The sequence below is a fragment of the Globicephala melas genome, chromosome 10 (assembly GCF_963455315.2).
Source record: "Globicephala melas chromosome 10, mGloMel1.2, whole genome shotgun sequence".
Lineage (NCBI taxonomy): Eukaryota > Metazoa > Chordata > Mammalia > Artiodactyla > Delphinidae > Globicephala > Globicephala melas.
The window spans coordinates 93,750,294-93,777,125 of record NC_083323.1 but is presented as its reverse complement, the minus strand read 5'-3'; the positions used below and the strand labels follow the sequence as shown (position 1 = coordinate 93,777,125).

Genomic DNA, 26,832 nt, shown 5'->3' with positions numbered 1-26,832 from the left:
TTTTGAAATTCCCCACTGTTATTCTTATGAGAAGAAAGAACGGTTTTGTTTTTTTTTTTTTCTATCTTCTTGGCCAATAAGGAAAAGCAAATTTCAGAAAAACATGGGACGGAACAGGAAGTGTTTAGAGATTTAGTCATACTTGTTAGGTATGAAAAAGCCCCACTGCATTCTCATATTGTTTCTTTTATGGACTTAACACTTCCTACTTTGAGAATACCTTCCTCCCCCAGGGCTCAAGGCTCTTTACAGTCATTAATCTTCATTTCGCCTCTTTTTGTAAAAACTTGAAATGTTAACTACCGCTTAGCTGGTGTCATACCGGCTAAAACGTCCAGCTAAATGCATTTTATCTACATGGGTCCATTAGCTCGGTTGAGAATGTGGCCCTACTTAAGGCAATAGGGAGACCAATTTGTCCTGGTTTCTCTGGGACTTTCCTGGTTTTAGCCTTGAAATCCCACATCCCAGGAATCACCTCCACCCCAGGTCAACCAGGATGGTACATCGTCCAAGAAAGCAACCATGAGGGTCACCCTGCGTGGCCTTGCAGTCCTAACCTTCAGCCTGGCCTGGTGCCTTAGAAATGACCTAGAAGGTACTGTGTGAGCAGTGCAGTGCACACCTTTAATGCCACTTGGTAGAACATTCAAAGCACACGGCCGTGGAATCAGGGAAAGTCGCCATAAGTAGGGATATCTTTGTGCCTACAAGTTAAGAATTCTGGTTTCTTGGTTGTGGTTTGTTTTTTCCTCCTGTCTACCCTTTTTCTCTTTACAACAGAATATGGTGAAAAACGAAAACGAGAACTGATCACTACCTGATTTCTGAAACAAGAAGTGTGATTGCAGATACTTCTGTTGGTCTCAGATTTTCCATCTGAAAAATGAGGATGCTGGTCTCGATTTCTAGGGTCCCTTTCTGCTCAAGCTTGCTGTCAGGAAAGAAGCAGGAAGTGAGGAAGCCAGAGAGGCCAGAAAGAAAATGGACTCCATGTCCTTCACTAAGCTCTACTCACAAGCAGGACAGTTTCCTTTCAGTATAAATCTCTCCACCCCTTCTTTTTCTTCATCTGTCGTTTGAATGTGCCGCTTTTTCAGGAGTGGGCAGCTGCCCTGGTTCTCTGGCTGTACCTGACGCACAGACATCCCTTCCCCTTCCTGCCTCTGGGCAATCTAAAGCAACTCTTGTTCTCCCAACACCCGACACTGGGCCTAAATACATCATCCCAGATGTCAGAATATGCTCTTTTCTGTTTAAATTGCTCGACTCCAGGTTTGCAATCGCCTTGTGAACCACTAGAATTTTCAAAAACTTTCTAATCTATTTTTTTTACCATCTTATCTTCCCTGAGTCCATGGTACCACGTTTAATTTTGCCAAAGATCCTTACTCCTCATTTGGGGGGAGAAAATGTAGAATCGTGGCTTTGGAATTTGACCTACCTTGATTCAGACTCTAGCCCCACTTTGTTGTGTGACATTGGAAAAACCAGGTTCTTGTAGCTCCCTGAGGCTTGGTGTCTTCATTTATGAAACAGAAAGGTATCATATCTTATATATCTGGCACATAGAAGGTGCTGAATCTATTCGATGGACCATTTCATTTTCCCTTAGCCCTTCCTCCTGCACCACGCTCCCTGACACCTCACCCTGTTTCCATTCTTTCCCTTCTGTTTAATTTCAGAGGTTACAGAAAAGGTGTGTGTTACAGGTAGAGTGAGTGCACGCTGATTGAGTAAGTACCTCAGGTCCTCCTCCTGACGACTCATACTGGGCTACACCGCCCCTGAATGTTTATGCAACCAACTGGGAAAGAGGTGTCATTAGCAAGAACCAGTTACCTCCATGCGAGGAACGAAATGTGCTCATTATTAGAGCGACGCAGGCGCCTCCCACACCACCCGCCCTGTGCTCCGGGATACTGAAGAGTTGATCCACGAATCCAGGTGCAGCTGATGCTGAGAGGAGGCCGCCTGCCCCCTGAGCCTCATGGCAGACGGCTCGGCTTGATGCTCCAGCTGTAGCCGCTCACGTGCTCCTCCAAAGCAGCAAAGGCACGTTTTCTCTTTGGGCAGAGCGTGGGTAACAGTGTCACAGAAAGTACATTGAGTTCTCTCTCCTCGAGTATCTACCCAATCCAGAGACAGGGATTGTCTGATCGTCCTAGGACGCGCAGACCTAGCAGTGGCCACTTCCGCCTGTTGCGGCGTCTTTATTGGAACTGAGTCTTTTGATTTCCTTTTTCCCTATTTTTTCCTGCTTGAAAACAGATGGTTTGCAAAGGCACTTGATAGTGACTTAAGCTCTCTCATGGGCAGTAGGTTTACACGACCATTTGTGTCTTTCATCACACAGTCCTCTGTGTAATTATGTGATATCTTGAGCCTACCACAGATGGAGGCCCTAAGCCACCTCAAAAGTGACCGTCTTTGTATGTGTGCGTATCTGTATGTCCTAAAGAGTTACCACCATGCTGGCACGTGTTCTTGTCATTGATGCTTGTTAAGCTTTTTATGTGCTAGGCCCTGTGCTGAGTTCTAATGTGTTTTCTCCTTTACAACCTTTTGAGATAGATAGAACCAGTGTTATCATTATCCCATTTTATAGATGAAGAAACTGAGGTTTGGGGAGCTTAAGTCACTTGTCCAGAGTCAGTGCAGTAAGTACAGGAGCCAAGATTCAAAACAAGCCTGAGTATTCCAAGCTATAGCTCTTTACCACCACTGTGTAGGCTCAAAAATATTTTTAGAACTGAATGGAGAAATCTAAGGGAAGGGAAAGCACGGTCCCTAGATTTTAATGTCTTTTGTGATAACCATACGACATCTTTCGTCTCTTTCAAATGTCGTTGAAATGAAACTTGAAAGACTCCATTTTTCATCTTCTACTTAGTAAGAATGAGCAGATGTCTTGGTCATTTGTGATGTGTGTCCCAAAGTTGGCCCCTTGTAGTGACACTGGTTTCTGCTTCCAAGCCTCCTCCTTCCTTCCAGCTCCTTGGGTACCAATGTTTATCTGCTGCCTAGTCCACCTGCCCCTCCGGGGGTGTTCGTAGGCCCACCTATGTTCACACGGCAACTTCTACTAAAAGAACCTTCACCCCAACATGGGCACAGATCGGGGGTCGTGGACCTCTGAGTGAATAAGCCTCAGGCTTCTTGATGCCCGTGTGAGCTAGGGCTGTATATTTATTTATTTATTTGGTTGCACCAGGTCTTAGTTGTAGTAGGTGGGCTCTTTAATTGTGGCAGGTGGGCTCCTTTGTTGCAGCTCTCAGGATCCTTAGTTGTGGCTCCTGGGCTCCTTAGTTGTGGCTCTACAGCTCCTTAGTTGCGGCACGCAGACTCTTAGTTGCGGCATGCATGTGGGATCTGGTTCCCTGACCAGGGATCAAACCTGGGCCCCCTGCACTGGGAGTGTGGAGTCTTATCCAGTACGCCACCAGGGAAGTCCCTGGAGTACTTCTTAGGGAGATCAGAGTTGGTTGGTCACCTAACGTGATTTCTAGAATAATATGGATGGGGTAAGGCTAAAATCACCTAACATGATTTCTACAATAGTATGGATGGGGTAAGGCTAAAATCACCTAACAAGATTTCCAGAATAGTATGGGTGGGGTAAGGCTAAAAAAGGGTAGACCCGTACCAGCACCCAGATATCCATGTACATGTGTCTCCTTCAGAGTTTCCAAAGTAGTTACTTAAAAGACAAAACATTTCCTTGAATCGTACCCCCCTTGCTTGGTGCCAAGGAAGAAAGGACCTAGGTTTTGCTGTCCATAGGCTCCGGGTTCAAAGACTGGCTTGTAACTTATTACCATCATGTAAGTTATGCAGCGTTGCTGAATCCCAATTTTTTTTAAGTTTTTTTAAAATAGGGATTTAAATGTCATGCTTATTTGATTGCTGGGAAATTTCAGTGAAATGTGATACGTATCTGTTCCATAAGGGTTGACAGTAAATAATACTTTCTTTTCCTTTCCCCTTAAATCATCTTTTCCCCTTTGGACATTAAGTTCCTTAAAGAAGACAGAGGGTTTTTTTTCCTTACTCACCTCCATATTCTCAGCATCTAGCAGTACCAGACATGTATTTGTTGAATCAAAGAAAAATCTTTCGGAAAGGTCTTCAGATCATTTGTTCATTCACTCACCAGTCGTTAGTCGTGTATGTATAGTGTATCAGGCACCGTACATGGAGGAATTCAGTTAACAGCACAGACACAGTCTGTGTCCCCACTCTTTTCTAGTCTAGCTGGGAGAGAAACATTTCACAGATAATTAGAGCAATGAACAACTTCGGTCCTCGAGGTGGGAGTTAAGTTTTGGACATAGCTGTCATCATTTGGCCTCAAGTCCAATGGTAAGGCTTCCAAGCTATACTTGAAACTGTTCTTGGTCAGATCCAAGAAATAGCAATAAACTGGTACCTGTTGTTGCGTCTGAACATCCCGAAAGAGGTGTCTTTAAAGTATTTTGGAGGAATGATGGCAGCATTGGGATGAGTATAAGCACATTATTAAGTCTCTCTCTTGAGAGGCAGCAGCGTTGATGAGATGGGATCCTTGGAGGGAAGGTGTTCCAGGAACGTGGACCGACCTGGAATAAGGCCTAAGGACAAGTCGCATTAACTGGGTCATGGGGCAGCGAGCGTGTCTCCTGGAGAGGAGGAGACAAGGAGAAGGGCAGTGCTGGCTGCTTGTAGCAAGATTTTTATGTAGACAGTTGGACTTAAAACTGTGTCCAAAAGTCACTAGATGGCCCTAGGGGAAAACACGGGACAAGAGGTGAGTTTGTGTTGGCATCGAGAAATGCACTGAGTGAGATTGTCTAATAAGTCTTATTCATTCATTCAGTAAACATGTGACGAGGGCTGCTATGAGCCAACAGGCACTGCCCTGGGTGTGAGGGACATGGTGGGGAGCAGAACAGGCAAGGCCCCCTGCTCAGGACGAGCTTTCTGCCAATGACAACCTTCCCGTCTGGGTGAGAGGGCTCCAGTGTGGTTTGGGGGTCTGAGAAGCACGTGAAGGTGAGATGGACCCCCAGCCGTGGACATGGACACAGGAGAATGAAAGTCCAAGGAACTATGAAGGAGGAGACCCAGATCCAAAGTCAAGGGCAAGGTCTGCTGAGGCCGTCAGGCAAACATGGGCTAGAGAGACTTGACCTGGCACAAAGCAGGATGGGAAGTCCCAAAGGGGGACCCACAGCTGAGTCTCTGGATGGGGAGGAAATGCTAAAAGCTCTGGGTCAGGACGGTAGAGTAAAAAACCTACAGTCTCTAAACACCCTTATTGAATTAGAAAGTGCGTATTGACGGTGGTTTGAACTGAGTGGGAGTTTTGTTTAGGTCTTAGGATGCTCGGGGCCATTCAGAGATTCCCAATTGACCAGTGTTTGTCCTGTAATCTGGATGTAACACACTCGAGGCCAGCCTCTAGAAATTCGACTGATGTAGTTTTCTAGTCTGAACTGAGGAAAATTGTACCCATTCTTCTCTTCCCAATGATCTAATGTCTAATGTTTGTACATAAAAGGGTATATAATGTAGTGAGACAGTGCATCTTAATTTTTTTCTTTTTTTTTTTTTTTGCTCTGGATGAAAGGAATGGGCAAGTGAATCAGCACGAGTCTTTGGACCTCGGTCTGAAAGCTCTGGAAACCATGGCATAAGAATAATAACACCATGGTTGGCACGGCCTTTTTTTTTTTTTTTTGCGGTACACGGGCCTCTCACTGTTGTGGCCTCTCCCGTTGCGGAGCACAGGCTCCGGAAGCGCAGGCTCAGCGGCCATGGCTCACGGGCTCAGCTGCTCCACGGCATGTGGGATCCTCCCGGACCGGGGCACGAACCCGTGTCCCCTGCATCGGCAGGCGGACTCCCAACCACTGCGCCACCAGGGAAGCCCATGGCATGGCCTTTTTACCTATTTTAACTGAATCAGTTTACTCAGAACCTTATCAATCAGTGAGCACAATTGTCTCCATTTTGTAGCTGAGAAAACTGAGGTTCAGGTCTGCACCTCCCCCCTTTTTGTAGTTTTTGTAGAGGGAAGAATCATTGCGGAGGATATGGGGGACTGTTTGTTCAGGCTTCTACTTACGTTGTTTTCTAGTCTTGCCAGTAGGGGAGAGCAGATAAGGACGGTTAGCATTGGTAAAAGTGTACGTACAAGTTTCGTTAAAACTGTAAGGTTAGTTTTAGTAAGAGGCTGAGTATTTGGGGGAAGGGGATGTGCCTTATCAAAGGTCCTTACGGAACATGCTTCCTTTCAAGAAGGTCCTTCAGGTGGAACGTCAGTCACAGCCCAGGGAGCCTGTGTCCCTTTTCAACATCTGCTGTACCTATTGTGTGGAGTCAGGTCAGGCAGGTGAGGGCGGGTCTGAACCAGACTTGCTCTCAAGGGCTGTTGAATCATGTCTTTTACTCCTTACGGAGCCTTCCTTCTGCTGTAATTCTGTTTTCGTCTAATTAGACACACGTTTCCTCTGATGAGGGCAAGCTATCTTTTGAGAAGTCTAAACCTCGATTTTATGGTTCAGGGTCCTAGATGGTAGAAATAATTAGTATTCAACCGCGTGCCCCAGAGCTCTAGGAGTTACAGCTGGCTTATATTTCTGGGCATCTCCTAAGGATTGTGGCCAAGTTCAGGGATGACCCAGATGAGGAAAGGTTGCGATGCACAGTGACTGTTCGTGTTGGGGAGGAGAGCTGAAACTCTGCAGAGTGACGTCCTGCACGAACTCGTTTTTCAGCTCCCAGGGAAATTGGATGGGTAGTTAAAGGAAGAGAGAGAGAGAGAGAGAGACATAATGAGAGAGAAGAAGAAAGTAAAAGACTTGACCTCATGGAGCCTAAACTCCTGTGTATTTTTGCTGAGTGTTGCGAGCTCATTGTCTCTGAGTACAGGGGCAGGAAGGACCTCTAGCCCCTTCGTCCTTCTCTGTAAATGGCTGTCAGTCTGGATGAATCTAATGACTGACTGTTGCAGTTGGAGAAATGAAGGACGAGGAACATGGGTCATCTGTAGCCCTTGTCCGTCCAGAGTTTAGGATGTTTCTGAAAGGATGTGCGAGCGCGTCCCACCTCGTCCTCCACTCATCCCCAGGCCATGCTTGCCGCCCCAGGATCTAACCTGCTGTGTACGATATGGTCACTAGCAGCTCCATGAGGCTATGAGCATTACAGGTGGCTAATGCAGTAGAGAAACTGAATTCTTGACCTGTTTAGTTTTAATCAATTTGTATTTTAAAATGTACTTGAGTCATTTATTAAAAATCTTTAAAAATTTATTTGGAACAGCATTGGGTGTGCAAATTTACCATTTTGGCTGTAAATTCTGTGAACTATAAACACAGATCAAGTATTTGCAGTGAAAATTTAGTGTCTGATTTGAACTGTCACATAAACTAGACAGTAAATTTCAAGGACTTAGTATAAAAAAGTAATATATCTCAATAGCTGTATATCTTGAGTATACGTTGAAAGAATACTTTGGATATGTTGGGTTAAATGTAATATATTATTTAAACTAATTTCATCTGTCTCTTCTGCATCAACTAGAAAATGTTAAATTACACATGTGGCTTGCATTATATTTCTGTCAAACGTGCCTGTCTAGATAATGCCTTAGGGCATCCATTGGAAGTGTGATTAGGACTTCCTATGGGAAGTTGCTAGACTTCAAAAGTTAGAGACACATTTTCCCCATTGTGTTACTGTGGTCTTTTCTATGGATGGGTTTATGACATTTGAGGGTTGGAAAATGGGTTTTAATAAGAGTAAGTTCATTGAGAAGATAGTTTTCTTCTGTTCGTCAGAATGATTTTCAAATGCTTTTCACCCACTCAGAAACCACGGATTCTCATGAGAACAAAGAACTGTAAACTACATCAGTGCTTTGTCATTTGTGTCTGCCTGGTTCATTCACCTTTTCTTCAGGCAGAAATCTTGGGGATTGTCAGCATAGATTTGATTGGCTCGTGGCAGGGAATATAAAGGAATACAACTAGAGAGGAATTCTGTAGCAATGAAGGAAATATTAGCCTCTTCCTAAGCTCCTGTTTCAACCCTACAAGCTCCAAGCGATTTGTAGAGTCCGTATTTCAACTTTTGGTTAAACTTTCCAGATCTTCCTATTGATAGGTTTCAGTTGTTGGCAGCTCCACGTCAGAACTGTTGACACCACTGGTGAGGCTTGGCTAGCGATGCTGTAGCAGGCTTTCACAGGGTAGCTTGCAAGTTGCTTCTGAAAAACGCAAAGAGAATTACTGCCCACTCTAGGCCTTTCAACACCTGAGTGAATTTCAGGTGATAAAGCCATCTCGATGCCACAGTTCTATCAGTGTTTTAGAATTGTATTTTGCTTAAAGGAAGAAGAGATAAAATACTAATAACATCAAGATGCTTGGAAACTGTTGAAAGTTTTGTTGTGTTGGAAGGACTTCAGTTTCCAGGGGCTTCTTTGGAGAATGATTTTTATCAAGGAATGAATGAATAAATCAGCTAGGTTCTTAAGTGAGCTACGCTTCCCCTTAAGGGCCACTTTATACACAGACTTTATCATGATGACCAAGAGTTTAAACAACACTAGAGACAGAAGGTGTAACTCCAGAGAAAGATGACATCTTTGGGTTTAGGACTCTACCCCCTCCAGAGCAGTTATGGGATTCATTCAAGAATCTTGTCAATCCTTCCACCTCAGTTCCTACATCTGTCAAGTAGGTTTTGTGCTGGTTTTGGTGATATGACTCCTAGGGGTGTTAGGAGGACATGGCGGCATGTCATGGAAGGACTTTCAACTGTCTTGGTGAATACCTTAGCAGGCTGGAGATTTCTACTAGTTTAGTTCCAGGATTTTATTAAGAAGTCAGCTGCTTGGAGGTCAAGACCTTCCTCCAGGTTAGAGTCAGTTGACAGTTCATGTGCAAAACTAAAGACCTAATCACTAGTAGCAAGGTTACTTTGGGGAAAAGATGTATCCCACTCGCCATTTTCGAGTGGCACTCGGGCAGCCCTGACAGCCGTCACGGGGATCATGCATCTCACCTGGGGAAAAGAGGCCCCCTGGACTCCAAGCTGCTGGATTCTTGAGCCAGAAAGACGGGGTCTGGGGCCTGAACACATGAAGGCAGACAGACGCTTCTGGGTGTGGGAAGGGGGAGGGAGGGCAATCCGGAAGTGGAATGCGTTTTCGTTCCCTCTAGCTTCGCCATCATCACCCTTGTCTCGGCCCTGCTACCCACGTCAAGCGCAGCCGGTGCTGAGAACATGGGCTTCAGGTGGAGCTCCGGAAAGTGAAGCTGAGCAGCCTCCCGGGGGGTGGGGCTGGGGGAACTCCAGAGGCAGTTGGGAGGGAAGAGGAACCACTGCAGACACACCTGTCTGGGGCACTTGTTCCTTTGTGGGCCAGGTAGTCATCAGGCGGGAACTTCCTGTATTACACCGATAATCTCTACTTTATGGTTAAAGGCAGAACAATAGTAGTTTACTCAGGAGGGAAGGACAGTTAGCAAATGGGTTAATAACGTTTCTAAGAAACTACTGTGAAAGATAATCATTTAGCATGTGTCTGGATTTACTCCATTTATGTCTTGATTGAAGATACTGATTCTCAGCCTTACCTCTCTGCATATTGGAATCTCATGAAGAGCTTTAAAAATATTGATACCTGGGGCTTCCCTGGTGGCGCAGTGGTTGAGAGTCCGCCTGCCGATGCAGGGAACACGGGTTTGTGCCCCGGTCTGGGAAGATCCCACATGCCGCGGAGCGGCTGGGCCCGTGAGCCATGGCCGCTGAGCCTGCGCGTCCGGAGCCTGTGCTCCGCAGCAGGAGAGGCCACAACAGTGAGAGGCCCGCGTACCGCAAAAAAAATATAGATAGATAGATAGGTAGCTACCTGGCTGGTTGACTTGGGTACTGGGATTTTTTTTTTTTGGCAATTAAAGACAATCTTTTAATTTTTTATATTCTTTTTCATATTCTTTTCCATTACGGTTTGTTACAGGATATTGAATATAGTTCCCTGTGCTGTACAGTAGGACCTTGTTGTTTATCCATCCTGTATATAATATCAGTAGTTTGCCTCTGCTAATGGATAACTGGGATTTTTTTTAAAGCTTCTCCAGATGATTCTGATGTGCAGCGAAGATTCAGAATACCTGATTTAGAAAATGTGTGTTTCCCAAATGATTAGATGATCCTGGGTCCCTGAAGTATGTGGAAACTCAAGCATATTTTTCATGTACTGTCAAGCATAGTAGTTGTAATGAAGGCCCAGGATCTTATGTAAAATAAATGATTAGTCTTAACAACAGGGCTACAGGAGTGCAGCGCATGAGTTTATTATTTCAAGCCGCTTCGTACTCTGTTAATGACTGTTGTCATCACATACACACACACGCTTCTATATTTCATTCTCATTCCTGTCATTAAGCTTCTAGAATGCTACTAATGCTAGTAGCATTTCTCCTAATAATATTCACCTTGGCAGCGGAACTTGTTTGCAGTCATCAGTTGTCAGAAAAACCCCCAAACTCCCAGGTCTTTCTAACCACGACCACCGTGGAGGGAAGGATGCCTTTTCTGAGTTCCTGTAAGGAGTCATGTGTCTCAAGATCAGGGAACGTCTATGGTTTCTGACAAAGTAGATAAGAAATTCCTTGCCAGGATGGTTATTACTTCCGGAAAAGTTTTTCTAAAAGAGGAGATGCAGGTGCGTGACCCTCTTAATCAATGTTCAAGATTGTGTATAGGTTACTTCTGAGTTACAGAGGCTGCAGGTTGGGCAGGCAGATAAATTCTGCCCTGATTCTTCAGTCAGTCATGTATGAGGTCCCGGTCCATCTTCAGTTGTGGTTTCAGTTAATTTCCCGCTCTGCACCATGAAGACAGGTTTAATTCTTACGGCACGCATAAAAAGTAGTGCTTTATTTGGGACTTTAAAAGTTTCTCATTGTAATGATGCGTTGCATTTATAGAGAGCCTTTGTTTCCAGAAACGCGTAGTATTTCACCAGCTTCATGTGACTTATCTTTAAAATAATATTATGTGATGGTAAAGGTTGGGTATTTTAATGCCAGTTCCTCAGACGGCATACGCTGAGGAGATGTTGACATTTCTTTTATGGTGCTTTTCAAGTATAGTGTTCTTAATAGGGTTTTGTTGAAAATTATATTGGTAGGAAACGTTTTCCCAGAGACATGAATCTGTACCAGACCTCGTTTGCACTTGTTACTCTAGGTATCGTTTACAGGGCTTTTTCTATTTCTTTGTCTGCCTGAAGCAACCCAGGAATTTTCTGATATATGTAGAGCAAGGGAATTTGTTCAACTTGACCCTGGCAGTGGTTGTAACCCAGCCTCCTCCTTTCCTGATTGAGGTGTCGGGGGGCCGGGTTGTCTCCTATTTCACTGGAAATGGGCAGCATCTAGTTAGGACCTTGCGGGACTTCATGCAGACTTCAGTGGGGCTGTTATTTTAGAGACTTTCTTCGGCATGTCTCTGGATTACCCTCATTTGAACTAGAATGCAGACCTTGCTCTGGTAGCCTGTTTTTAAAGCCTCACATTTCTCATTCCGTGTGTGGTCCATTTCAGCTGTGGACATTTTGTAAAGATACGTCCCAGGACAAAAAGTCTTTTTCAATTGTAAAGGGTGTCTGAGTTGCCTCCCTTCCAGTCACCTCCAGCAGTCAGCTGAGGGTGTGTGTTTAAAAGCTTCTCTTTCTCTCTCTTCCTTTTATAAGACTTTCAGGTGCAGTCATTCACGAAAGAAATGAAGATGGACCAAGCCCAGAGTGATGCTGTAACAGAAAGAGGAAAGCTGCTTGGGGATGGGGAGAACGTTTAGGAGGCACGAGAAGGCAGGTGAAGAGGGAGGGAGGAATCAGTGGTTAATGTGCAGGTTCAAAGCATCCCTTTGGGGCTCTTCTGCTGCTTCCACCTCTTGTCTCCACAGAAGCCTGACCCTCATCCTTTCCTCTGTCCCAATCTTAAGGTCCCATGAGTCCCCCGGGAGCTCGTACCCAGGAGCACTGTGAGTGCAGTGGGAGAGCAGCCCCAGGGGCAGGTAGAACATGCCTGGAAGGTATCTCTGCTTTGCCTGGAGAAATTGAGAAGCTCTCTCTAATGGCCGTGTTGATACAACTAAATAGTAACACTTGCAGTTCATTACTTGTTAGCCCCAGGCAGGGACACTGCAGATTGGCTAATTGTAATAGCCAGATCATTAGAGGGACCAGCAGAAATGGAGGAGAAAGCAGCTAATCAAGACCCGAACTTGGCCTCACTTTGTTGTGGCCCGGATATAAGCTGCTGTTCATTTTGAGTACCTGTCTCTTCTGCTGTTAGAATTAGTTAGGAAGAAAGGATTCTGTGACCCTTTTTCAAAAGGTGGATCAAAAGCTTAGGGGCATTTGTGAATAAATCCCACAGCAAGACGGTATTTTTCCCAGAGGTGACACCAGCTGGTTCTGTATGAAGTCACACCACCTTTCTTATACCGAAGCGACCCCACTGTCAGTAGGACATGCGCTACTGGGGTTTCCAGTAGTGGTGATGTTTGTTGCCGAGCTCACCTAATCTCCACCTTAAAAGAAGTCGTCTGTATGCTGGCAGGGATTAGGGGTGTAATCTGGGCCATGGGGTGGCGTGCATTTCATTTTCCCATCCAGGTCTAAAGCCTGTGACCTTGCCTCCGTCAGCACTGGGTTCCAGCCAAATGAGCTAAGCATCCTTCACGCACAGACCTCCCTGGAAACCACAACCTGGCATGAAAAGGAATCACAGCTTGAGATTCTGCTTACTACTACTCATGTCAGAAATATTTAAGAAATTCAGAAGAGAAAAAAAAAAAAAGATTCATAGCATCTCAGGGTTAGAAAGGATCTTAATTAAAATGTTTTAAAATTAGGACAGTAAAGAAATCTATTTGAGTTTTTGTCTTTGATGCTTGTCTTCGAAAGGGTTGCTCCAAGTTGTAGATGCTAGTAATTTTTCTTATTATATCGGGTAGACCCCTCGGATCGTGTGAGGGGCCTCTGGGGACTAGTTGATGGAGAAGGGGGATCGTGGTCTTCCTGTTTTGTTTGGCTGTGTTCTGCCCACAATGTAATTAATAAGCATTGACTCGCCAGGAGATAGAAGATCACTCAGAAGCAGCATCTTGGACTTAGTTATAAGGCACCTTCAAGTTCTACTTGAGTTAATTCCCAGCGCAGGAACACCTCTCAGAGTCACCTTTCAGCCTCATCTTAAATTGGCTTTAAGGGGAGCAGTAATCAGACACACATTCCTAGGGCACAGGTGTGTGTGGCCAGCCCTGCCCTCTGGGGGGCTGAGGGGAAGCCTTCGCTCTGCCTTATACTAGCCCTTCCGAAGTTGAAGACACCTATTTCGATCCTTCCAGTCTTTCCCCCCCCACAAGCCCCCTTAGCGCCTCCATCACCCCTTCCTCATTTGCGAGAAGGGGAGGGTGCATCTTCAGACCCCTGGACCAGCGTCGTTGGATGGCAGCCACTGTGATCCCCAGAGGCAGACTCGCTCCTCCTGGGTTCAGAGCTCTGCCCACGAACAGGCCCCGGATAAATGTTGACGGGGCCTTTCCTCCTCACTGCTCCTGTTCGTCTCACCTGTACGTTCAGATCTGCTGCTCTTGGATAAATGGAAAGGTGTTGAGTAAGGGAAATGGTTTTTGTGGTTGTCGAAGAAAATGTTAGAAAAGGAACATGATTTTATTTAAACATCCCCTAAGATGAGCTTTCAGTACGAGGTGGAGTCCTCAGAGGCACCAGCAATCTAAATGCCCTGACGGCTCTGCTGATGGAGTCCCACAGGTAACACGCATCCCTGGATGGATTCTGGTGTCTACCCCCGCTCAGGGGCCATGCCAGGAGAACTCCCCTCGCACGTTGCATTAGTCCCCTTCCTTCAGGTAAAGGTACTTACGCCCTCCATCTTTGTTTCCAGTAGCAGAAGCAACAGGCTTAAGACAGTCAGCACCCTGGCTCAGGGCCTCTGTGGAGCAACCCTCGGGGACCCCCTGGAATTCTGTGAGGAGTGAGGGCATGAAGCAATGAAATATTCCAAAGCTGCAGCTGTTCTTACAAGCCTGAACTTACCTCGTGGGAGTCACCGTTAGTTGTGAAGCCACTGTGGACGGGCTGGCCCTACTTCAATGTAATTTCTTATGTCTCCTCTTTTTACCAGCCGTACCATCTCCCGAGCTGGTGACTAGAACGGATTGCTTGCCCCCTGCCATCTTCAGATCAGGTTCATCATGTGGAATGGGGGTCATGATGCCTTCCTTGCAGGGTTATTGTGAGTCTGAAATAAAATGAAGGCTTCGTGGGAAGTATATGCCAAGCGCTCCCTTAATGCTAGCTTCCCTCCCTGGTTGTCGCAATGACTATATTTTCCAACCAAGACTGGGACATATGTTCTGAGGAGTATAAGTATTTATGTATGAGTACCCATATGTATTTATGGGTAAAGTGATGCAGAATTTTTAAAATTAATTTTTATTGGAGTGTAGTTGACTTACAATGTTGTGTTAGTTTCTGCTCTACAGCAAAGTGATTCAGTTACACATATACACATATCTACTCTTTTTTTAGATTCTGTTCCCATATAGGTCATTACAGAGTATTGAGTAGAGTTCCCTGTGCTATACAGTAGGTTCTTATTAGTTATCTATTTTATATATAGTAGTGAGTATTTGTCAATCCCAGTCTCCCAATTTATCCCTCCCCCGCCCTTTCCCCCTTGGTAACCATAAGTTTGTTTTCTACATCTGTGACACTATTTCTGTTTTGTTTTCAAATAGGTTCATTTGTACCATTTTTTTTAAGATTCCACATGTAAGTGATATCATATGATATTTGTCCTTCTCCGTCTCACCTAGTATGATAAGCTCTAGGTCCATCCATGTTGCTGCAAATGGCATTATTCCATTCTTTTTTATGGCTGAGTAATATTCCATTGTATATATGTCATATATGTACCACATCTTCTTTATCCATTTTCTGTCAGTGGACATTTAAGTTGCTTCCATGTCCTGGACAGAATTTTTAATACTGGGGCCACCTTAGAAATCCTAGGACTTAAAGGTGGTAGAATTCGTAATGCCTGGTACAGGCCTCGCCTCCTAGTGGACGCTTGATGAATGCTGAAAGCTTTCATAACAATCATAGGAGAACAAAACCTTAGTGGCCTTTTACGGCAGTGCTAGATTGCGTGGCCTATTGCTAATGCTTCTTTTCTTTCATCCAATTGTGCATCGATAACTTAGTTCTGGGCAAAAGAAAGACTTAAGGTGCTTTGACTTAATTGTATCTGTTTGATAGACACAATACGCTGTCTTCTGATTTAGGGTAGAGTAGCCTTAAGAAGAGGAGGAAAAGGACTGTATTTCAGTTCTAGGCATGTAGGAATTTACATAGTTCAGGTCCCGAACCATCTTCTTCAGTGCCCGAAGCAAGAGCACTCCTTGGACAGGTGAAGCCAGGCTCCTCAGATGATCCCCACGTCAGTATAAATGTAGATTGTGGGGCGTACCCTCCCCCTCAAGGGCTGAATGGGCGTCTGGGTGACCAAGGGAGATCGCTCCAGAGACCAGGAGTGTAGCTCCTGGCCATTCTGTTTTCATGGGGTACTCCCATTTTTCTTGCTGGAAATGACTGCAAGCATGTTAAAAGCCAAAGACCAATTGGGGTGTAAAAATCTGATGACTCAGCACCAAGAGGGATGTTTCTCTCAGGAGAGGAGATGGGCACCAAGAGGGCAACCGGCTCCGGTCACTTGTTTAAAAGACGTCTCCTGGAGCCTCTGTGGGAGGGAAAGACAGCATCACAACTTCACTGCTGTGATTTGATGGACCTGGTGTTCTACTTCGCAATTCTTATTTGAATCCCTCACATCCTAAGGTGTACTGCTCTCACCCCAGATCCTAAAGCACACTGTTTCTTTCTCGAAAGCTGCGAAAGATATTGTGGACTGTGGCTGTGTGTAAATTTAGCAAAGAAGAGTGACGTTTGCATCTTTCCGCAAGTCCTTTAAGTTGATCTTGCTAAATTTGGGGGTGAACAAAATACTCAGTGTAGTTTTTCAAGTGAAAGAACTTGGCAATCAAGAGTGTGTTAGTTTAGGTTGTTGTGTATTCTGTTTGCACCCCTGGCACCAAAAACCTAGACAACTGTGCAGCTCAGAATTCAGTCTTGTTCAGTTTTTTGGTGATGGGTTGCTTTTGCTTATTAATGAAAGCTTATTGAATGAAAGCCAAAGCCATCACTTTGAATTATTCTGCAGCCAGAAGGGTGTAGTTAAATACTTGTGTATTCAGACTTCAGTTGAGTAAATCTCAGTAAATAGTTTCCCATAGGAGAGATTTCTTTAGTCTGTAGAAGATGACTGTAGTAGAAGCATCGGCTTTCCCAGGCAGCTTTCCTAAAACTCTGCAGGATGGAAAAGAGAAGGAAATCCTTCCCTCAAAATATTGAATATTACTAGCACGGCCGCTGCACCTGTGGTGCCTACTGTTGTCCCTCTCGTCTGGGTTGCTGGCTTTCAGGGCATAGAAGGGACACCTAAGTGCAGCAGGATGAAAAGTGCACCTGCAGCATTTTTACTGTATTTCCTTGGGAAATGGTCCATGGGCACCACTGTTTCCATCACACTCTTTGTCCTCAAGACTTTACACAGGCTTCAGAAACCATCTTTGGGGTAATCCTGGCACTCCTAATGGGGACGGGGGCTATTTCTGGAAAAAGTTCCTATATCAAGGGCATCTTAGCTCTACAGTCAAGAAATCTTTGAAATTACCTCTAAACCATCTCTTTGCAAGTACTGTTGTCCCTCGGTATCTGCAGGAGGGTTTGGTTCCATGACCGCTGAGGATACCAAAATCCACAGATGCTTAAGTCCCTTATATAAAATAAAATGGTGTAGTATTTGCATATAATCTGTACACATCCTCCCGCATGCTTTAAGTCATGTCGTTATTACTTATACAATGGAAATGCTATGTAAGTGGTTGCCAGCACATGGCGGATTCAAGTTTTGCTTCTGGAACTTTCTGAAATTTGTTTTCCCCGGCATGTTTTTGATCCGTAGTTGGTGAATCCCCAGATTTGGGGCGGTGGACTGTACAACCAGACTTTATTTCTGTTTTTCTCTATTACAGAAATGCCTTATCTTTATTTCCAGAAGGGTTAGTATTTAATGGTCAGTAAGCTCTAAATTTCTCAGCCTTTCAGCTTTTTCAAAGAGTTAGTGACGTAAGAACAAATGTGTAAACGTGCTGGGGGATCCCCATGATTTATAGAAGCTCTATTTTCAATAATTTTGAAAAGGAAAGCCTTTTTTGGTGATAATAATATTCAGTTTTTGTCTCTTGTCTGTAAAAGGCAGCCATGGGGTGGGCGTGGAGGAAGGATAAACGCCACTCTCCTCCTGAACACAAGACATACAAGCTTGGTTTATGCAGTAGTCACAGGTTCTAAGCGGTTGGTTTAAAAATGAGCAGAATTATTAAGTCTTATCAGAGAAATGCAAATCAAAACTACAATGAGGTACCACCTCACACGGGTCAGAATGGCCATCATTAAAAAATCTACAAATAACAAATGCTAGAGAAGGCGTGGAGAAAAGGGAACCTTCCTGCACTGTTGGTGGGAATGTAAATTGGTGCAGCCACTATGGAGAACAGTATGGAGGTTCCTCAGAAAACTAAAAATACAGTTGCCATATGATCCAGCAGTGCCACTTCTGGGCATCTACTCCTGGACAAAACTATAATTCAGAAAGATACATGCACCCCTACGTTCATAGCAGCACTACTCACAATAGCCAAGACACGGAAGCAAGCTAAATGACCACCGACAGATGAATGGATAAAGAAGATGTGGTACATATATACAAGGGAACATTACTCAGCCATAAAAAAGAATGAAATAATGTCATTTGCAGCAACATGGATGGACCTAGTGATTATCATACTAAGCGAAGTAAGTCAGAAAGAGAAAAGACAAATACCGTATGATATCACTTACACGTGGAATCTAAAATATGACACAAATGAACTTATCTACGGAACAGAGTCACAGACACAGAGAACAGACTTCTGGTTGCCGAAGGGGGTGGGGGAAGGATGGATTGGGAGTTTGGGATCAGCAGTTGCAAAAACTATTATATATAGAATAGGTAAACAACAAGGTCCTACTGTATATCACACGGAACTATATTCAGTATCCTGTGACACACCGTCATGGAAAAGAATATGAAAAAGAATGTATGTATATGTATAACTGAATCACTTTGCTGTACAGCAGAAATTAACAACACTGTAAGTCAACTCTACTTTAATAAAATAAATTTTTTTAAAAAATGAGCAGCATTAGATAGGTCACCTTGAAACAGACACTGCTGTCTCCGATGGAGACATCCAGGCAGAGGGGCTTAAAGAGACTAACATCCGATTCCCCCCAGTAACGGAAACCTCTTTATTCTCAGAACTGCCTCTTGAAGGGTCACCTTGTGACCCTTCATGGTCAGGGATAGAGCTCACTTTCAATAGCGTGCTTGTAGCAACCCTAACTCCGCATTCCATTTAATGTTTTGAAAGCTTTCTATAATGGTTAGTAACATTTACATTTCATCCTTTGCCTAAAACTATTTTTAGCCTTATTTTCTCCTTCCAGAGCTTTGTGCTGCTCTTCCAACACCCCTTCTCAGAGGTATTACAATTGGCCTTAGAAACGGCAGTGCTCCCTTTTGTTCTGCCCAGTTGGTTTGGTAGGTTGTGCCTGCACATTTGAGAGCAGCATGTTTCCTTTTTCAGTATCTAAACAATAATGCGACCACATCACGGCATTTTTAGTCACATCATTGACCTCTGCTGGCAGTGTATCCCCCTCCAACGCTTGAATGCATTAATGTCACTGTCAGCAGCATTTTAATTTAATTAGAGCAGTGGTTATAATCCTCTTGGGGAAATCGTTATTCCCCTCTGTGATGTTCAAATAAAACACCTCTGGTTTTCATCCGACTGACAATTTGCTCTCGAGGTGAATACGCTGTAAGCGGGGTTACTCCCCTTCCCTTCCTTGGGATTGGACCAGAGAGGCAGTTCTGAGAATAAAGAGGTTTCCGTTACTGGGGGGAATCGGACGTTAGTCTCTTTGAGCCCCTCTGCCTGGATGTCTCCATCGAGGATAGCAGTGTTTGTTTCATATTCCTCACTGCTGACAGTCTGCTGCTTGTGCCACGGTAGATGTTAAGTGCATGGTTAGAATAACAGATTTTAAAATGAGGACCACGTGAGTCACCCTAGAGATTGACAGAAAGAGAGACAAGGGACATAAGTCTGGTGGGGGATGCCCAGGTGTGGGCTTGCTTCTCCTCGGAAAGGAGCCCACACGCTGGGCGGCGTCCTTTCCGGGGTCCCCTGAGTGCTGTGCTGGCTGCTAAACCCAGGGTCGCGGTAGTGTAACAGCCGCTAGCAAATTGCTGCTCAAGACCCTAGAAGCACATTTTGCTTTTCCCCCTCTTGGTCAAGATACCCACCCTTTCTTTTGTTACTGACAAATCTCTTCATTGAAACCTTTGGAAAGAGCTTCCCGTCCCAGGCTTAGGATGTCGCAGTGTTGCTGAGTGGAATCCATCATCAGGAGTGAGAGGCATTCAATTTCCACAGTCACTCGGTGTCCGGCCTTCTCTTTATAGGTTTCATCATGAAATAGCAAGGTTGTCTTCATCTGCAATTGTTTGGACGTGTGGGGGTGTGGCATAAAAATCAGAGGGCAAGCCCTGAAGTGTGGCATTCAGTGTAGCAGGAAGGACTGGGAACCACACACAAATGTAAACACACAGGGGGCTGCCTCCAAAGAAAGTACAGTGAAAAGAAGGTACAACACAACGATAATTGAGCGCGTCGCAGGCTGGAGGTATATTTCCCCAAGAAATAAAGTACAATCTGCCTTGAGGGCTCCATCCTTGACGGAGTTGGTGAGGGTGAGGGAGCGCGGAGAGGTGGCCTCTCACTCGCGTGGACTAGTTATAGGATCTTCTAACTTTCTCCTTGCTTTAAGAGAAAGTCACCGTCTTAGGAAATGCCATCTTCTTTTTTCTCACACTCATGCCATGCCATCTGAAAGCTATCTGGCTGCACCGTGTTTTCTTCATCAACAGTTTCAGTTCTGCAAAAACCCTAACAAAACAGAAAGCTATTTCTGGGAATAAAGTAATGGTAGATAAGATATCGAGACGTATATTGGGACTGGGGTGGCAGTGGGGTGTTATTCAAGGGGTGAAGTGTATGGAGAATTTGTTAAACTAGAAAAACAGACTATGTTTAAAATGTTTAAAAAAGCCTAGCTCACCTTGAAAAACCCCTCAGCAGATTTCGTATGTTTCCCATATGTGTGTTTATGTCTGACTTTTTCACCTCAAAAACCCCAAGCCAAACACCAAAAATATAACTCCTCCTTAAGTTAGAGTTGCTCAGAATATGTGTGATGTTTGGTAAAGTTCAAGAAAAGTGAAGTTGAAGGTTTTGCCTCTGGATGACCTTTCACAGGACGTCTCCATTGATCCAGAAATGAAATCTAGGGTGTATGTGTCTGCCCTTAATTAAGAAATTCACCAGGAAACTTTGGGATGTATGTTTAAACAGAAATCTTCCAAAGGCCCTAGTTGCTGGTAGAGGATGCCTCAGGGAAGTTATTGTGATTCCATTCGGAAATTACAAAAATATGTATATATTCATTTAAAATCGAAACTTCCGCCACAGCTGCCAAACTTTCCAGGATATGAGCAGAAGAGAAGCTTCAGTTTGGTTACAGGGCTGGGGGACTCCCCTGCTTCCCTTTGCATATTTGATGGAGTATAAAATGTTAGAGAACTCTTTCCAATACGTAAACACCCCTTTCATTTTATTTAAATCTGTGATTTTTCTTTTGCTCCATTTTTGTTTTCACAACGGCATCTTACCGATCTCCTCCCGCCCCATCTTATTTTTGGACCGTGTGTGTCCCAATTTACTTTGCCCTGTTAAACACAACTTCTTTTAGTTTCTGTGGTTTATGTATGGACTGCAAGTCAAACTAGTTGGTATTTGTCGATCTCAGATGCAAGTTGCACTGCTCTCCCCGGTGTACACCATAGTTGGTTTCTTGCCATTAGTTGGCACGTTTTTAACTGAAAACTAATCCTTCCCATCCCATCCAGTTGTTTTAATCGATCTAACAAATGCCGCCTGTTTGAATTTAAACAGTGGGTGTGCTGGGTCTCCCCTCCCCCTTTCCTTGTCAGTTGAGTAAGAATCTTCGATTAAACCGTACTTCCTTAAATGCAGGTTATTCTTTGCATGAGCCTTGAGATGCTTCCGAAGGAAAGAAATTATTGGTTCTAAGATGGAGCGTAAGGGGACAAGGAGATAACTGTTGGTGGCAGAGCATTCCCTGCGATGAAGGGAAAAATGAAACACTGGAGGTTTTTGGTGGTGGTAGCTGTGTCATGAGATAGGTAGGTGATAGACAAATCTTGCTTGCAGGTTTATTAACTAAAATCTCGAACTTATAAGCCATCATTTTGGGCTCACCTCTCATTGGATCTGAGTGTGGAATCCTACTTTGATTAGAAGATGGGGATATTGCCAGAGAAGAGGGAAGGTGGTTTTAATGTATTGGTGACATTAATTATGGGACCGGAAGAGTAATTTTTGAGATAGGAGTCTTTAACGCCATTCTCTTAGACATATTGTTTCATTCCCTTGGTCTTGCCTCCCCTCTTTTTACTGGAACAAACAACTAGTACAGAGAGGGGGGGAAAAAAAAAAGGACACCTATTTAGCCGAAGGCAAAGGAAAAGCCCGATTTTAAACCTTTCCCGCGTTTTGTTACAAATCCCTGATGCTGGCGATCTGAAAGACAGCTGCACAGTGTCTAGAGAGGGGACCAGCACCCAGACGCCCCGAACCCGCCCCCTCGCGATGTCAGCCCTCAGTTCCAGGCTTTCATTGTCTTTTCCCCCCCTCCCCTCTTGCTGCCCTTCTTTTTAACAGCAGGAACGGATTTCATATACACCCCCCGAGAGCCCGGTGCCCAGTTACACTTCCTCGACGCCGCTTCATGTGCCAGTGCCCCGAGCGCTCAGGATGGAGGAAGACTCGATCCGCCTGCCCGCGCACCTGCGTGAGTGTTCGCGCGCCCCGGGATGGACGGGGGGCGGGGGGGTTTGGACGGGACGGACGGACCGACAGCTGGACAGAAGGATCGACCGCTGTAGGGGGGCGGGTGGTGGTGGCAGGGAGGCGGGGCTGCAAGCCGGGCAGGGGCGCGCCCTGAGATGGTTTTCCCATGACCTCCCGAAGCTGCTTTGGCATCGTTCGCCCCCTCCCACCTGCAAATGGCTTTGAAAAGCTTGAGCTTCCTGGCTGTCATTTCTCTGCGTGTTCATTTCGTCTCTTGACTATGACATACTACCCGCTGCAGCTCAGCAGGGCGTCGGGGCCTCCCCACTTGTGCTGCTGGGGCCAGGCTTCAGAGCACCCAGCACCTGTCCTTTCCTTTTTGTCTTTGTTTCTTGAGCTGCCACCCAGCCCCGATGATCCGGCATGCCGAGTGCAGCCGGGGAGAATGCATCACCTGATTGCCACCCTGGTCGCGGTGTCCAAGAAAATGCCAGGTTCTCTGGCTTGACTGTTAGCCTCAGGGCACGAGTCCAGGTTATGGAGGACGCGACACGGCGGGAGGTGTGGGGGGGGGTCACCTTGGCCCTTCCCTAGTTGATTCCTCATGACTTGAATGGTGGCCCAGTTGTACTTGCCGTCTTTTTCGGGCGTGCTTGTGCTTCCCAGATTATTCTGCTCCGCCTGGCCCATCCCTCCTCAGAAAGCAGAAGGTTGCCTGCTGAGAGTGGGGAACAGCAACAGAGGATGCAGGCTCCTCTTTCCTCTCTCTGTGCTCATTCAGCAGATCACATGACTGTGATGCTGGGAGGTACTCGGCGTGCATTGCTGGCGAACCCCTTCTCCCCGACAGTGAGGATGGTGGCTGGGATCCTTGAAAGGGAGTTGGGGGCCATGAGAACCCTTCCCCTCCTCCAGCTTGCTGCATCCATCAGTGTTTACAAAGTTGGTATATACTAGGGTCAGCACACTCCAGCTTCAGTCTACCCTCTTCTCCACACTGAACTTTTAAAGAAGAGATTGGGACTGTGAAGATGCCATGGTCACGATCGAGGGCACGGCTGTACTCAGCAGAATGGAGTTTTGTGGCACCAGTGAGCGTTGTGAGCAGACAGCCTGGGAAAGAGACCACTAACAGCCTTTTTTCCCTCCCCAAGCTGTTCTGTGACCAAGCTATTCACTTCAGGACCGTTCACTTTGGGGTGGAACATACTCAGGCCATGCAGAGAAAGCACTCCTGCTACCTAATCTCCTTCATTTATTCGTTCGGCAAATAGTTACTGATTAACTGGTATTGGTAACAAATAGTTACCTGCACTGTGCCAGGCACTCTTCTGGTTGCCAGGATACAGAAATGAACAAAGCAGACCCAACTCCTTGCCCTTATGGAGCCTGAAGTCTCCATAAAGAGAGAAAAAGAAATAATAAACTCCTGTCCCCAGCAGGCTGAGGTTTCATGGCTTTTTCTTCCTGTACTTTGACACAGCCCATCCCCCAGCCTCCGGAAAGACCCTAACTCTTGGTTTGTCTCTGAACTTCACATATGTAAGCTCTTTGGCCACAGAACTGCCTCTCCATAAAATGTTACCACGGTAAAACGCACTAACAAACACAACGAACTGACCGTCAGCAGGTTGTAATTCTTAACTAGTTCTGCTGTTAGACTAGCTGTTCGACTGTGAGTCAGCCCTCCTAACACTCAGTTTTCCTACCATACTAAATTGTGATTGGACAGGAGAATGTTCAACAGCCCTCTTAACTTGAAAAGATTATGATCTCACCTAAGACATCATTTTCCCTACTTGGAACTGTTTCTTCCATACCAACACTTTACTTTTTTTCTTGGGTTGACAGTTTCCTCATGGAGTCACAGCGGTGCTGCTCACCACGGTCTTGTCGGGCCCTGCCATGTGCCTAGCACACAGTCAGAGTAGCTAATAGCTATTGTGGGATGCCTCTGTACCAGACACTATGTGAAGTCCTTTATGGAAATTATTTTATTTAATTCTCACAGCGATCCTTGTAGGTATTTTTGTTATATCCATGTCACACATAAGGAATTTAGGGCTTAGAGAATTTAAGTAACCTGCCAAGGTCACACAGTCAGTAGGAGATAGAGTCAGGGTTCAAACTCAGTTCCGTCTGCCTCCAGAGCCTGGGCTTTTATCTGTTAGGCCGTGATGTAAGTGTGTTTAATAGGTACTTCTTGGATGGATGGATGAATTCAGGGTTGACGGTTAGCCACTATTCACTAATGTGGCCAGAGGGCTGGTTTCTGGCTGGACTCTGTTCTAACTGGTGGATCAGTTGTTGAATAGTTCGCATATCTCCCTTGGATGGATGGGTGGGTGGGTGGATGGATGCCCCCGTAGAGAATTATCAGATGTAGAACTATAGCCCATTACTGCTGGCCTTAGAACGTAGTCAGTTGTTAGGTTAGGGATTCAGGTCATGGTGATGATTTTGTCTGAATGCTCCTGTCTGGCAGCCTGACTTTAGAGCCCTCCTTGCAATCTGCATCAGCCCCGTGGTAACACCATTTGTTCCCACATCTGGAATGAATCCTCTGAAAGTGGAGGTTCCCAGGCTCTTGCTGTCTGTCTTCAGCTGGGACTTTCCACAGGAGACTGAGCTGCCCGCCTCCCTGTCCTGTTCCAGCACTCGGCTGCCCATTGTGCTGTTTGAGAAACATCTCCTGGAGTGCCTAGGATGGTTGAGGCCGTGTCGTATACTTAAGGATGCATCCCAGCTGGGTTTCCAAACCGAAAAGAAAATAAATATTCTAACGAGGGAATTGGGTTATTGCTGTTTGAATCTGGGATTCCAGACAATTCCCAGCGGAATGCTCGTGGAAAGTACGGGGAAGAATCCGAAAGCCAAGACAGCGGCAGGACATTTATGGTATTGCTGGGTTGAAAGCATTTTTAGCCGCTTGTTTTAAAGAGATACTCACCAGACTGGTATGCCTCCAAGTGGCTTCTTTTCGCCCTCTGTCCTCATTGATCTCCAGATAAACCCTTTCTCTCTTAACCCTTTCTTTTTCTCCTTTCCTTCTTAAATCAATAGATAGCCTTTCCTGGTTAGGGTGGAAGGCAGGGATCGTAATATTTAAGGTTCTCGTACTGCAGGTTTCTCACCATTTTGTTCTGCAAACACAAGGAAAGCTGAAGACACAGTGTGACAACTTAGGAGGCTGTTGAGATGTAGAAAGTAATGGCTTTTCCTCTTCCTTGCCTCTGATAAAAAAAAAAAACACAAAAGAACACCAAAGTGATAACTGGGGCAAGCCCGAAGTGGTGATTCTAGAGGACTTGAAAGGGACAGGCAGGGGCAGTCTGGGCCAAGGGGAGGAGGGCCAGCCCCGTACCATCCTGGCCAGGCCTCCTCCCTGCCCTCCCACCCACCGGAGTCCTGCGGCAGCTTCCTGGAACTTCCTTGTTGCACCAGGAGAGCAGACACAAGTTTGTTTATTGAGAAGACAGAAAGGTTTTTTTCCCCCTTCCTTCCATGTAGGGTACTAAATTTTCTTTTTCAAGCTTGAGGCTAGAAGAGCTGAAGTGTGACAATTACAGCAGGTAGGTGAAAATGAAAAGTTCCATTCTTTGAATTTATTAATTTATGTTTTGGCTGCGTGCGGCATGTGGGATCTTATTTCCCCCACCAGTGATCGAACCCGCGCTGCCTGCTTTGGAAGCATGGAGTCCTAGCTACTGGACCGCCAGGGAAGTCCAGAAAAGTTCCATTCTTTAAAGGGCAAGTAAACCTTTCATGGTACCTTGAGAACATTTACAGGACCGTAGAGCCCCGAGAGTGCCTGGAGGAGATCACTCTTGATCCTCTGAGTGGTGAACGGCCTCCTAGTGTGAAGGAGAGACTCCCTCTAGTTTGTCTGCCCAGGGACGACTTTTTCTAAATAATGGCCGGTGGGTGCCAAGGAGGCAGCAAAGTGTGCCTTATGAGCTGATGCCAGCCCTGTGAGATACGCGACCTCGAGCCGTGACGCCCCGGGCCGCCCACGTGACCACAGTGCGTGTACTTCAGATGCACGGGGCAGACTTTAAATCGCTGAATGCCTTTTCCTTACTAAATTCCTTTTAACAGAATCATCTCGCATTTAGTCGACAGAATTGCTTCCAATCACAGGCTGATGTGATGCCGCCTGTCTAAAGCCTTTGCCGTTGGCGGTGCCAGTTTGCTCTTCTGAAATTCCTGGGAATTGATATTTAAAAATCGGAACCCAGGGCTCATTCATCACATTTAATAGGGTTACGGTTTATGACGTTGCGGGTTCTTAAATAGCCGTAATAGCTGCGCAGACTTGTCTGGAGTCGGAACTCCAGAAATAGCCCCCTGGCTCTCCTTCCTTTCCTTGTGAATCTTGCAGAATTCTTACATTACTGCTCCTGCTTGTGTGTTTAATAATTTAATTTAATGCCTTCCTTTGGAAACGTGACCTCGTGGCTCACCCCCTTGGGCGATTTTGCAGTCTCAGCAGAGTGACCGAGTGTAAGACAGTGGCTCGGTTAGAGCCAGGAGATTGAAAAAAGATGCAGCGCTTCTCTTTGCTATTGAGTGGAGCAGCCAACAGTTTTATACACGTTCAAGTTCTTTCCGTTCCCAAAGAAGAGGCAAAAGATGGGAATTAAG

The 26,832-nt window shown here is 45.5% G+C and overlaps 1 protein-coding gene across 2 annotated transcripts in view; it reads left to right on the top strand.

Moving 5' to 3' along the window:
* ETV6 (ETS variant transcription factor 6) overlaps window positions 1-26,832 on the top strand; it is a 241,270-nt gene that overhangs the window by 76,838 nt on the left and 137,600 nt on the right. Inside the window, exon 2 of one of the 2 annotated variants that reach the window (XM_030841372.2) lies at window positions 22,063-22,189. In XM_030841372.2, coding sequence (XP_030697232.1) covers window positions 22,063-22,189 — 127 coding nt within the window. Of the gene's footprint in view, window positions 1-22,059; window positions 22,190-26,832 lie in introns of both variants that reach the window. The other variant, XM_030841371.2, reaches the window with a different exon arrangement.